General features: G+C 48.8%; 1 protein-coding gene and 1 long non-coding RNA gene across 4 annotated transcripts; one reads left to right on the top strand and one right to left on the bottom strand.

Moving 5' to 3' along the window:
* Window positions 1-2,246: 2,246 nt before the first annotated feature.
* On the bottom strand, window positions 2,247-6,633 carry LOC106980687 (putative MAGE domain-containing protein MAGEA13P). Of its 3 annotated transcripts, none has more exons than XM_027054753.2 (2): window positions 6,490-6,633; window positions 2,247-3,833 (listed from the first exon to the last, which is right to left on the bottom strand). In XM_027054753.2, exon 2 carries the CDS (start codon window positions 3,765-3,767, stop codon window positions 2,727-2,729), a length of 1,041 nt encoding a protein of 346 aa, XP_026910554.1. In that variant the 5' UTR covers window positions 3,768-3,833; window positions 6,490-6,633; the 3' UTR covers window positions 2,247-2,726. The 3 variants fall into 3 exon arrangements, with proteins under 3 accessions (XP_026910554.1, XP_026910555.1, XP_026910556.1); XM_027054754.2 differs by lacking the exon at window positions 6,490-6,633 and adding an exon at window positions 6,267-6,390; XM_027054755.2 differs by lacking the exon at window positions 6,490-6,633 and adding an exon at window positions 6,060-6,244.
* LOC128311460 (uncharacterized) lies at window positions 6,435-8,030 on the top strand. Its single transcript, XR_008289874.1, has 3 exons — window positions 6,435-6,633; window positions 7,138-7,205; window positions 7,563-8,030. It is a non-coding gene; the product is annotated as an uncharacterized LOC128311460 (long non-coding RNA).
* Window positions 8,031-11,947: the final 3,917 nt, after the last annotated feature.

The following is an 11,947-nucleotide window of genomic DNA, read 5'->3' as shown; positions in this document are numbered from 1 at the left end:
CTCAAACTCACAAACCGTGAGATCGTGACCTGAGCCGAATTTGGACACTTAACCGACTGAGCCACCCAGGCACCCCTATTGTTTTTGTTTTTGTTTTTTAGAGAGAGAGCACATGAATGTGAGTGTGAGTGGGGGTCAGGGGCAGAAGGAGAAAGAGAATCCTGAGTAGGCTCTACACTCAGCACTGAGCCCGATGTGGGGCTCGATCCCATGAACCTGGGATCATGACCTGAGCCGAAATCAAGAGTCAGACGCTCAAGTGACTGAGCGACCCGGGCACCCCGACTTTTGTTTTTTTAAACCAGAGCTAACATGTCCACCAAAGAAACCATTGTTCACCTCCTAGGACTCAGGGGTTTTAGGAATTCAGCCCCTGTAGTTGTTTGCTTACACAGTGGTTTCCGTGGTGTTTCCTCCTCCACTACCTAGGAGAGATGTTTTGGTGTTTGACCATCTAGGTGAGCTTGTTCATTTGCTGATGTCATCAGTGGCCGGTTTCAAATAATATGTCTTATTAGACTCTTACCTGCAAATATCAGTGTGGTTTCAAGAACCATCCCTAAAGTCAGGGTTATAGCCTAAGAACCAGATTATGAGCAAATCAGACTCTACTTGCCAGCTCATTTGAAAGTGTGTTGCAGACGCCAGGAGGGGCGCTCAGGCATCTGACCATCCTCCAAAGTACACTTTTACTGCTAAGGGCCTGTTGCTATCAGGGTTCCGGAAAGAGGGATGGCCAGCCAGCGGGACATCCTTTTGCAGAGAGTCTGGGGGAAGGCAGGCGATTGGGGCTGTTCATTGGGAGCACAGGTCTCCAAAGGAAGAAAAAGTGATGAGCGGTCAGCAGGCCGGATTCTAGAGCTGGACAGGGAGGCAGACAGAGGGAGATCAGGGGAAGGGTGCGGTCACGCCCGAAAGTGCCGGGATTGAGACACACACCAGCACGTGGGCAGTCGCCTCCCCAGGAGCTCTGGGGCTCAGGCAGGCCGGACGGTAGGGAAATAAAGCCCGGACAGTCCACAGACAGTGTTTGATTCTCATTGTCCCCTTCCTTCTTTGGGCCTACTTTGGACACAGGGACCTTCTCTTTGTTGCCTGAAAGACATTGGAAAGAAATGAGCCAGAAGACAGAAAGGTGAGCCTCAGGCTGGGAGGAGGGAGAACAGCCTGGGTTTAGACGAATTCAGACCAGGCATCTAGCCCCAGCCCTGTCACGTAGGAGACATGTGACCTTGGGCAAACTGCCAAGTGCTGTGAGCATTAGGTTCTTTACCTGTGAAGTGGGCTTGATGAGTCCTGTCTTGTAGGACCTGCTAGAATGATATATTGGCACAGTGCTTGGCTTTTATGGGATCTTTAATAGCCGTGACTTTTTTTTTTTTAATGTTTATTTTTGACAGAGCGTAAGCAGGGGAAGGGGAGAGAGGGGGACAGAGGATCGGAAGCTGGCTCTGAGCTGTCAGCACAGAGCCCGATGCGGGGCTTGAACTCACAAGCCGTGAGATCATGACCTGAGCTGCAGTCAGTTGCTCGACCAACTGACCCACCCAGGTGCCCCAAATAGCAGTAATTTCTATGTGATTTTGACCCCAAACTTTATCATGGTCTCATCGGGGATTGACTGTGCGTGTGTTTTCCACGACATCTCAGAGAATGAGCAGCTCCAGGGAGCAAACCACCAAGTGAGCCCCAAATGCTGCTTTGTAAATAGAAAGTGTCCCTGTTAGTGGATATATTATTTAATTTGGATATGGGGAAGTCTTCCCCAGCAGAACGCAACTCATAGCTCCTAGAATTGGAGTCAAGGACTAACTGTTCCTCCCTCCCAGCTGCTCTTGCATCCAAACCACAATTTTCACTCATTTCACCCCCACCGAAAGTCTAGCCCTTGCTTAGAGATGACCACATCACGCTCAAGATAACCTAATTAAAATGCCCTTTCAAAGGCGTGGGGCCTCGGCTTTCCCAGGCCAAGGAAAAAGCGCCAGCTCCCCCGCACCACTTCAAAGGACTGTCACCCTATTCTCAGGAACTCTTGTAGACAATGCATACAGAACACTATCTGTGCACTGCGTTCAGTGGCATGGGGACAGGGGTGCCGTGTGTCTTCCATACGTGCCCCAGGTGGAGACTTCTCTCTGGTTTACCCACGATCCCCAAGGAATTGCTAAGAGCAGTTTTCTATTCTAGACTTTTCTCTTACTTGTAAAACACTTGCAAGAATAAATGAGCCAGTGACCCAGGGCTTTCATTTATTAAAATTTAATTTCTCATGCACACTTTAGCCAAACAAATCCAGGTACAGATCTTTAATTTTACTAGCCAGCAGAGTAAACGGGATTCAGGAATCCTAGCATGACCGTCTTGTACATTTCCCCCTCTATTTCTCCATCCCATCGATTTTATTGCCGGACTCTTGAGTATTTTTAAGGAAATTCCACTATCTGTGCCATGCTATTTTCTTCCAGATCAGAAAATAAGATCGAAAGTTTCCCAATATGTTTTCCAGAAGAGCAAAATTCTTATTCTTAAACCTAATGAACAGCAGTAAAGATGTGACCAGGGTCATTCATGAACCTAGACCATGAAGCTAACCTTTTGGAAGCAAGAGCATTTGAAAAATACCAAAACGAAAAAAAAAAAGATAAAATCTGCAATTCCGTCCTCCACCGTTTAGAACTTCGACTGCCCTCTTCAACCACAGAGTGGAGGATCTTCCTCAGGCTTCACTCAGGGCAAGAGAAGCTGCCGGACGGGACACTGGAACCTTCACTGGCTGTGACAGTAGTACCATCGGTGGTGGCCACTGTGGCCCGGGCTCGCTCTCTCTCGTCTCGCAAAGCTTCTCCATACCAGTACGGGAAGGAAGTGGGGTCACTGCCAGTGACCTTGGAAAAAAACTGCAGGACTTTCATCTTGCTTGTTTCAGCGTGGGCCCTGGGACCCCACAGGAGTTCGTACTGTGGAGGATCGCTGTGGGGCACCTGCTGGTATACCAGGTACTTTTCCTGCACTAAATCTTCGGTGATGAGCTTCCTGGGTTCCCCATAGATGAAATCCTTCCTCCCAGCATACACTCCGATCTCGCTCAGCACCCTCCAGATCCTATCCTCAGGGGCATGGTCGCCCTCCATAAAGATCACACCCAGGATAAGGATCAGGAGGCCGGTCTTGGGCATGCCCTGGTCGTCACTCAGCATCCCATCGTAGGTGAGGTCTAGGGTTTTGATAAGCACGTAGGAGTGGTTGATGGGGTTCACTTCCTTCACTTCAAGGCCAAAGACAATCTCCATGCACTCACAGGCTTTCTTGAAGATCATGGGGAAGTGGTTCTTGTGCTCTTTGATGCTCTTCAGCATTTCCGCCTTTGTGATGGGCTTCTTTGCTACATACTTGCCACTCAGAAACTGCAGCAATTTAGCTACCATCTCATCCAGGACATCGTCAGGCAAGATCGCCGGGTCTGGTGGAGCCTGGGAGGCACCTGCATCCTGTCTTGGGCGGCCGGAGCCCTCATTTGATTTGCTCGATAGAGTGGCTTCGACGGCGGGGGAGGAAGAGCAGGCTTCCCCTGACTGCTGGAGAACACCTGGGTTTCCAGCAGCAGGCACCGCCTCTGGGGCGCCCTGGATCAAAGGAGAGAGAGGAGAAAAGGCAGTTTCCTTCTCCTCAGTTGCAGGAACCTGTGCAGTTACCAGGCCCTGAGCCTCTCTTTGGGCCTTAAGGCCTACTTCAAGCTCGTGGCTCTGACTCTCACTGTGAGACATGATGACCGGTGTCGGGGGCAGCAGGCAGAGGTATGGGCAGCAGGTGGGTGACGGCAACCAACTGGCCTGAGGGAGAGAGGAACAGCGTGAAGGACTCAAGTGTGTCAGCTCCGACAAAGGCCATCATAGCAGGTGTTCCCTTCCTTAGTGCTCTAGGGATCTCCTGTCTTCCTGATTGGAGAAGGGCTGGACGGACTCTGGGGATCTCTCTTCTGGAACAGGCGGTCATCTGTCCTTACCTTGATGCCTGCCAGGGTGTGGGACTCCTCCCTCTGCTGACCTGAGGTCACCTTCCTTAACCCAAGACCTCACCGCCGTGAGACAAGAGAGGAGGAAGCGAACGGGGTGCCACATTCAAACGCCATGCCCTGGGTCCTATCTTGTCTGACGGCAGGGGCAGCTGGGCCCCATCTGTTCTTGAGTAGGGGTCCACCGCATCCTCCATCCTCACATTAACTCCTGGCAGAACCTTAGACTCATGCCTCTGCTGACGGCCTCCAGCTCCTTGAGACCACCAGGTAGTTCAAGTAGCAGTGAGGGTGCATTACCTCTGGACACTGTATACCAGGGTTTCCCTAGGCAGAAGCAGGGGGGAGAAGGGGACTTATCTCTCCAAGGGCCAGAGGTGGGGAGAGCCCCCAATCCTTATTCAGGGTCCTCATTTTAACTCCTGGGAGAGCCTGGGGTTCCTCTCTCCATGGCCTGACATGACTCCCTCTGCTGGTGTGAGGCTGTCCTGTCAGACCAAGGCCTTCACTTCCTTGAGACCAATGAGACAAGTGAAGAGGTGTCACATCCACCCATCCCTGCCCAAGATCTTCCAGGGCTGACAGCAGGGGTTAAGATCCAGGAGGATGTTTTGGGATGGTGGCTCGATTTCGTCATCCCTCCTGGTACTTAACTCAGTGGCCAGCAGGAGCTGAGATGCCTACTTCTGGTGGCCTGAGTGGCCTTTCCAGACAAAGATCCTTACTTCCCTGAGATCCACCCCCCGCCCCTGCCATGCCAGCTGGAAACAGGGGGGACTCAGGTAGACTGACATGCTCCTGGGCTACCAGGGGCAGGGCAGGTTTCTGTGGGGACCTCTTTGTCTGGAGTGGAAATTACCCTTAGCCTTCCATTAGCAATTCGTATTGGGCCTGCATTCCTTCCTTTCTGCAGACCTGAGGCTGCATCCCTCACCCCGAGGCTCTGTCTCCTGGAGAGGCCAAATAAGTGAGGGGGTGACAGGGGGTTGCAGGAAGATGCTTCTGCCTTACAGCTCTACTTAGAGCCTCGCAGGGCTGACGGCAGGAGCAGGACAGGGCTGGAGACCCCTCTATCCACGGCTGAAGGTCCTCCAGTCCCACATCAGAGTCCTCACCTTGACTCCTGCAGGGCTGGGGCTCCTTCCCCTGTACTTGCGGTTGCACCTCTCAGACCAAGGCTGTCCCCTCCCTAATGCCACCGAGAAGGGACTGAAGCTGGGCTTCGGCCTCCCGGGCCTGCCTGGTGTATACTAGGGCTGATGGCCTGGGGTTGTGTGGGTCTCCGCGCAATTCCCTCCGTGTTCTGGCTTGAGGGTGACCCCCAGCTCTCCTCAGGGTATCCCTATTTATTCCTGGGAGGGCCTGAAGCCACTTTTTGTTGACCTAAGAATGTTGCCCTCAGGGAAACGCCCCCATCTTCCAAAGACACTAGGCAAGGAGGTGAGCAGGGCAGACGGGGCATCTGTATCTGACAGCCCTGGCTGGGGCCCCTCACGGCTGAAAGACAAGACAGGTTTCTGTGGGGCCCGCCCTATCCTCTCGGCCCTAAAGATCCTCACCCTTCTACCTGGCAGGGTCTGAAACTCCTCTCTTCGATCACCAGACATTGGATCCTTCAGATCAAGGCTCTCACTTCCCTGAGACCCCCGATTCGGAAACAGAAGGAGGTTCCGCCTGACGCTATCTTCCAGGGTCCCCGGGGGCTGACAGAAGGGGTCACAAGAAACTTCTGGAGAGGTTCCTTAGGGTTTGGGGGGGGGGGGCGGGGCAGAGCCACAGTCCTTCCCGAGGACTCCCCACGGACTCTCGCCGGGGCCTGCGCCCTCTCCCTTCGGCGAACCCGAGAATGAGGCCCGCAGGCCGAGGCTGCCATCTCCCAGAAACCACCCACAAGGAAGTACAGAGGGTTGGGGGAGGCGCCTCGGCCTAAGCGCCCTGCTCCGGGCCACCCAAGGCCGGCGACCAGGAAGGGTATCTGCGTGCCCCCCCCCCCACCCGCTTTATCCGGAAAGAGGTCCCCTCGGCCCTCCATAAGGGTCTTCACCTTGAGGCCTGGCAGAGCCCGGGCCTCCTCCCTCTGAGGACTTGAGTTCACGCCCCTCAGACAAAAGCCTTTTTCCCCTCAGGCTCTCAAAATGGAGGCCCGTATTTGGCCCGTCTGGGGCCCTGCGCGGGGCCTGTAAGGCAGACGACGAGCGAGGTGGGGGTGGAGAGCGAGAGCTCCTCCTCAGCCCTCATTCTGGGTTCTCACCTTAACCTGGCCACCCCAGCCGGCGGCACGTCCCTCCGACCACCGGGGCCCGCTTCCCGTCAGAGAAAGCGAGGCCCTCAGGCTCCCAAGATGGACGTCGGTATCAACCACATCCGGGACCCCGCGGGGGTCCTTCCGGGTAGACCACAGCGGGTGGGGGAGGGGCGTTGGGGCACGTGCTCCGCGGTGAAAGCTACCGCCAGCCCTCCCTCTGAGTCCTCACCTGACGGGTGCTGGAACCGGCCCGTCCCTCAGGTGCCAGAGCTGAGCCCACGCCAGGGACTCCTCCCTCTGGCGACCTGAATCCACGCCCCAAGTGATGAAGACAGCCTCGCGGTCCCCCGGACCGCCCTAAGGCGGAAGTCAGGTATGTCACTTCCGGGAACTCTGCCTGGGGCCTTCCAGGGACGATTGTGGGGGCAGGGAAGAACTCAGAGCCGTTTGTGTCTGGAGAGAGGACCCCTGGCTCCTCCTCCTGGTTCTTTACCTTGAACTCCCTCTTCTGACGGGAGTCCAGCCCGCTCAGAGGGAACCTCGCTTCCCTCAGATTCCGAAAGGCAGGACGCAACACATCCCTGTCCTCAGCCTGGTGTTTCCTAGAGTTGATAGTAGGGGCGGGTCCCAATCTACTTGGGATGGGAAAACCCCTGACCCTTACCTTGACTTATTGCACTGGCCGAGTCCCCCGCCCCCTGTTGAACTGAGGCCTCATCCCTCAGGTCAAGGCCTTTATCTCACCAAAAGAGGAGGCAGGCTCCGTCTTGGCATGACGGGCCCGAGTGGGGTCTGTCCGAGCTGACAGTAAGGGCAGGCTTGCGGCTCCCTATATATTGTGGGATACTCTGCAAGTATTTATATTTCTTCCTGATAGGGCCTCTACCCTCTGCCTTTATAAGGCCCCCTGAGATGCCCACCGCACAAATGCAGACGATGTGAGTGGTAAGTGATAATTGTTCCTGGGGCCTCCCCGGGGCTGAAAGCAGGTGTGCATGCCTGTGGGGCCCCTCTGTTTGGGGTGGGTGGCTAATTCAGCTCTCCATAAGGGTCCTCACCTTAATACCTGGCAGGGCCTGGGGTTCCTCCCTCTGCTAGCCTGAGTCCTGCCCCCTCAGATCAAAGCCCTTACGTCCCTGAAAATGTACCCCTTCTCTAGTAGAAATCAGGCTCTGCCACATCTGGTCATCACGTGCCAGGGCCTCTCATGGCTAACAGCTGGGGTAGGATGGGCGTGGGGACCTATCTCTTCTGTGGTGGGAGTTCTTGGTTCTCCCTCAGGGTTACTACCTTGACTTCCAGCACTGAGTTGGCCTTCGCCTTCCATGGACTTAAGCCTGACCGCTTTGAACCAAGAGTGGAACACAACCCCCCAGGTTTGTTGTCTTGGCACATACAGGTAAGGCAATAAATCTGTAAATAACTTAAGGACAATTAACATTTCCGGCATTCTGAATCTGTCAGGAACATTTTATAGTTGTCTCCATGAAGGTCTTGAACATTTTTGTGAAGCTTTTTCTTAGGTGATCTTTGGATTTTCATGCCGTGGTGAATGGGATACGTAAACAATTTTCATAATGCACTTATCATCCTCCACTTCTTTGCGTTTTCCCAGAGACAAATCAATAAAAGGTTGCAGTGTCAATGAGACAGAGGGTAGTGTCTTTTTACAAAATTTATTTTTTCCAGCTTTATTGAACTGTACTTGACAAATAAAAATTGCATGCCTTTAAGGTATATAATATGATGTTTCGATACGTATTGTGAAATGACTATGACAGTTGAGCTAATTAACATATCCGTCACCTCCCATAGTTACCACTGTGTGTGTGTGTGTGTGTGTGTGTGTGTGTGTAGTGAGAACACATGAGGTCAACCCTCTTAGCAAATTTTAAGTATATAGTAGAGTATGGTCAACTATAGTCACCATGCTGTGTATTAGATCTCCAGGACTTATTCAGCCCAGGTAACTGAACCTTTATACCCATTTCCCGCACACCTCAGCCCCTGGCAACCACCATCCCACTTGGCTTTTATGAATTCGACTTCTCTAGATTCCATATATAATTGAGATCATGCATCCTTTTCTGTCTGACTTACTACACCTAGAACAATGGCCTCCAGGTTCGTCGATATTGTCACAAATAGCAATTATTTCCCTCTTCTTAAAAGCTGAGTAATATTACAATGACACAAGGGAGTATATGCTAATGAACAATATACAATATTATATATTAATAATATATAATGATATATTAATATAGATCACATTTTCATATATATCTCCCATTTTTATATATATTTCACATTTGCTTTATCCATCCATCCATTAATTGACACTAGGTCCTTTCCTTATCGTGACTTTTGCATATAACGCTGCAATGAACATGGAGTGCAGATAGCTCTTTCAGATACTGATTTCATTTTCCTTTGGATACATACCCAGAAGCGGGACCGCTGGATCATATGGGAGTTCTATGTTTTAAAGATGTTTGTTTATTTTTGAGGGAGGGAGGGAGAGAGAGAGAGAAAGAGAGGCAGAGAGAGAGAAAGGAGGACAGAGGATCCAAAGCAGGCTGTGAGCTGACAGCAGAGAGCCTGACGCGGGGCTCGAACTCCCGAACCGCGAGATCATGACCTGAGCCAAAGTCGGACCCTTAACCAACTGAGACACCCAGGAGCCCCGGGAGTCCTGTTTTTAATTTTTTGAAAAACGCTCCTGCTGTCTTCCATGACGGTTGCACCAATTTACATTCCCACTGACAATGTACAAGGATACCCTTTTCTTCACATCCTTGCCGGCCCTTGTTACTTCATCTTTTTGGTAATAGCCATCCTCGCGGGTGTACGGTGATGGCTCACCGCAGCTTTGATTTCCATTTCCCTGCTGATGAGTGATGCTGAGCACCTTGCCATATAGCTGTTGGCCGTTTGCATGTCTTTGGAGAAATGTCTATTCCGGTCCTTAGCCCATGTTTTAAAATTCAGGCGATGTATTTTTTGCTATTGGGTTGGTCAAGATCCTTATATACTTTGGACATTAACCCTAATCAGATATGATTGGCAAATATTTTCTCCCATTCAGTACGCTGCCTTTTCACTCTGTTGATCGTCTCCTTTGCTGTACAGATACTCTTCAGTTTGATGCAATCCCCCTGGTCTCCTGTTGCTTTTGCTGTCTGTGCTTTTGGTGTCCTGGCCAAAAAATCTGAGACCAATGTCTGGTTTTTTCCCCTGTAGTTTTACAGTTTCAGGTCTTCCATTTAAGTCTTTAATCCATTTGGAGTTGATGTTTGTGTGTTGTGGGAGACAGAGGTCCAATTTCAGTATTCTGCATGGGTATATCCAGTTTTCCCAATCATTTACTGAAGACGCTATCCTTTCCCCATTGTGTACTCTGGGCACTCTTGGCCAAGGTCACTTGACTCCAGATGTGTGGATGTATTTCTGATCTTGTTATTCTGTGTCATTGGTCTGCGTGTCTGTTTTTATGCCAGTACCATACTATTTGATTACTGTAGCTTTCTAATATATTTTGAAATCAAGGAGTGTAATGCCTTCAGCTTTGTTCTTCTTGCTTATGCTTTGGCTATTCATGGTCTCCTGTGTGTTTTCATATGAAATTTTGGGACTGGTTTTTCTATTTCTATAAAGAACGCTATTGGAATTTTGATAGGGATTGCATTGAACCTGGAGACCACTTTGGGTGGACATTTTAACAATATTAATTCTTAAAATCCACGGACACAGGAGTCTTCCCAATTATCTCCGTGTTCTTTAATTTCCTTCTTTGATGTTTTATAATTTTCGGTATGTAAGTATTTCACCTTTCTGGTTATGTTTATTCTTAAATATCTTATTCTTTTTGCTGCTATTGTGAATGGGTTGTTCTCTTAGTTTCCATTTTCTTTTTTTTTTTTTTTCAAAAAAAATTTTTTTAACATTTATTTATTTTTGAGACAGAGACAGAGCATGAATGGGGGAGGGGCAGAGAGAGAGGGAGACACAGAATCCGAAACAGGCTCCAGGCTCTGAGCCATCAGCACAGAGCCCGAGGCGGGGCTCAAACTCACGGACTGAGAGATCACGAGATCGCGAGATCGCGACCTGAGCTGAAGTCGGACGCTTAACCGACTGCGCCACCCAGGCGCCCCTTAGTTTCCATTTTCAATTGTTCATTGTTTATGCATAGAAACACCACTGAGTTTAGTATGTTAATTTTGTAACCCAGAACTTTACTGAATTTGTTTATCATTACTAATAGTTTTTTGTTCTTGAGAGTTTTCTGTTTATATGATCTTTGTCATTTCAACTTGAACAACTCTGTTTATCATTTATTGTAAGGCAAGTCTAGTGATGAACTCCCTCAGCTTCTGTTTGAGAAAGTCTTCATTGCTTCTTCATTTCTGAAGGACAGCTTTGAGTAGTGATGATCCCTGTTTCATTTCTGATAGTGATAATTCTGTCTTCTTTTACCCTGGTTAGCCTGACTAGAAGTTTATCAATTTTATTGATCTTTCCAAAGAACCAGCTTTGTGTTTCATTGATTTTCTTTGTTGTATTCCTGTTTCAATTTCACTGATTTTTTTAGTGCTTATTTATTTTGAGAGAGAGAGTGTGAGAGAGAGAGTGCATACACACACCAGGGACAGGCAGAGAGAGAGGGAGAGAGAGAATCCCAGGTAGGCTCTGCACTGTCATCGCAGAACCTGATGCGGGGTTTGAACCCACGAACCATGAGATCACGACCTGAGCCAAAACCAAGAGTTGGACACTTAACCACTGAGCCATCCAGGGCCTCCCAATTTCATTGAGTTTTACTTTGTTTTTCTGTCTGCTTTCTCTACAATTTAAGTTGTACTTTTATTGTCACTTAGCTCAAAATATATATTTTAAGCCTCGGGGCTTTTTTCTTTGACACGTGAATTATTTAGAAGTGTGTTATTTAATTTCCAAAGATTTGGAGCAATCTTGCTATTGCTTTTTAGTTTAATTGCATTGCGGCTTGTGAACATACTTTGTATGATTTCTTCTGAATTTGTTAAGGTGTGTTTAATGGCTCTGAATTTTTTTTTTATCTTCATAAATATTTTATGTCACTTGAGAATAATATGTATTCTGTTGTTGTTGGATGGAGTATTTTATAAATGTCAAGTAGATCAAGTTGATTGATAGTACTGTTCAGGTCACCCATATCCTTACTGATTTTCTGCCTGCTTGATCTATCCACTACTGACAGAGTAGTATTGAAGTCTCCAAATAGAATAGTGGATTTGTCTGTTTCTCCTTTCATCTCTATCAGATTTTGCTTCACATATTCTGACGTTTTGTTTTTAGTTGCATATGCATTTAATATCTTCTTGGAGAATTGACTCCTTTTTCATTATGTAATGTCTTTCTGTATCCCTGATGGTTTCCCTTGCTCTAAAGTCTGCTTCTCTGAAATTAATAGAGCCACAATAGCTTTCCTTAGATTATTGTTAGTATGGTATGATTCTTTACATCCCTTTACTTTTGGCCTATCTGAATCTTTATATTTAGCATTAATTTCTTATAGACAAAATATAACTGGATATTATTTTCTGTCCCTTTGGCTATCTGTGTCTTTTAACTTGTGTATTTAGGTCATTCATATTTAAAGTGATTGCTGACATAGTTAATATGTATCATATTTGTAACTGTTCTGT

This window comes from Acinonyx jubatus, chromosome X, assembly GCF_027475565.1.
Source record: "Acinonyx jubatus isolate Ajub_Pintada_27869175 chromosome X, VMU_Ajub_asm_v1.0, whole genome shotgun sequence".
NCBI classification, from domain to species: Eukaryota; Metazoa; Chordata; class Mammalia; order Carnivora; family Felidae; genus Acinonyx; species Acinonyx jubatus.
This window is presented reverse-complemented; position numbering and strand designations above follow the sequence as displayed.

Coding starts and splice junctions, on each gene's coding strand:
- LOC106980687 (XM_027054753.2), bottom strand. CDS start 3,767: ATGTCTCACAGTGAGAGTCAGAGCCACGAGCTTGAAGTAGGCCTTAAG.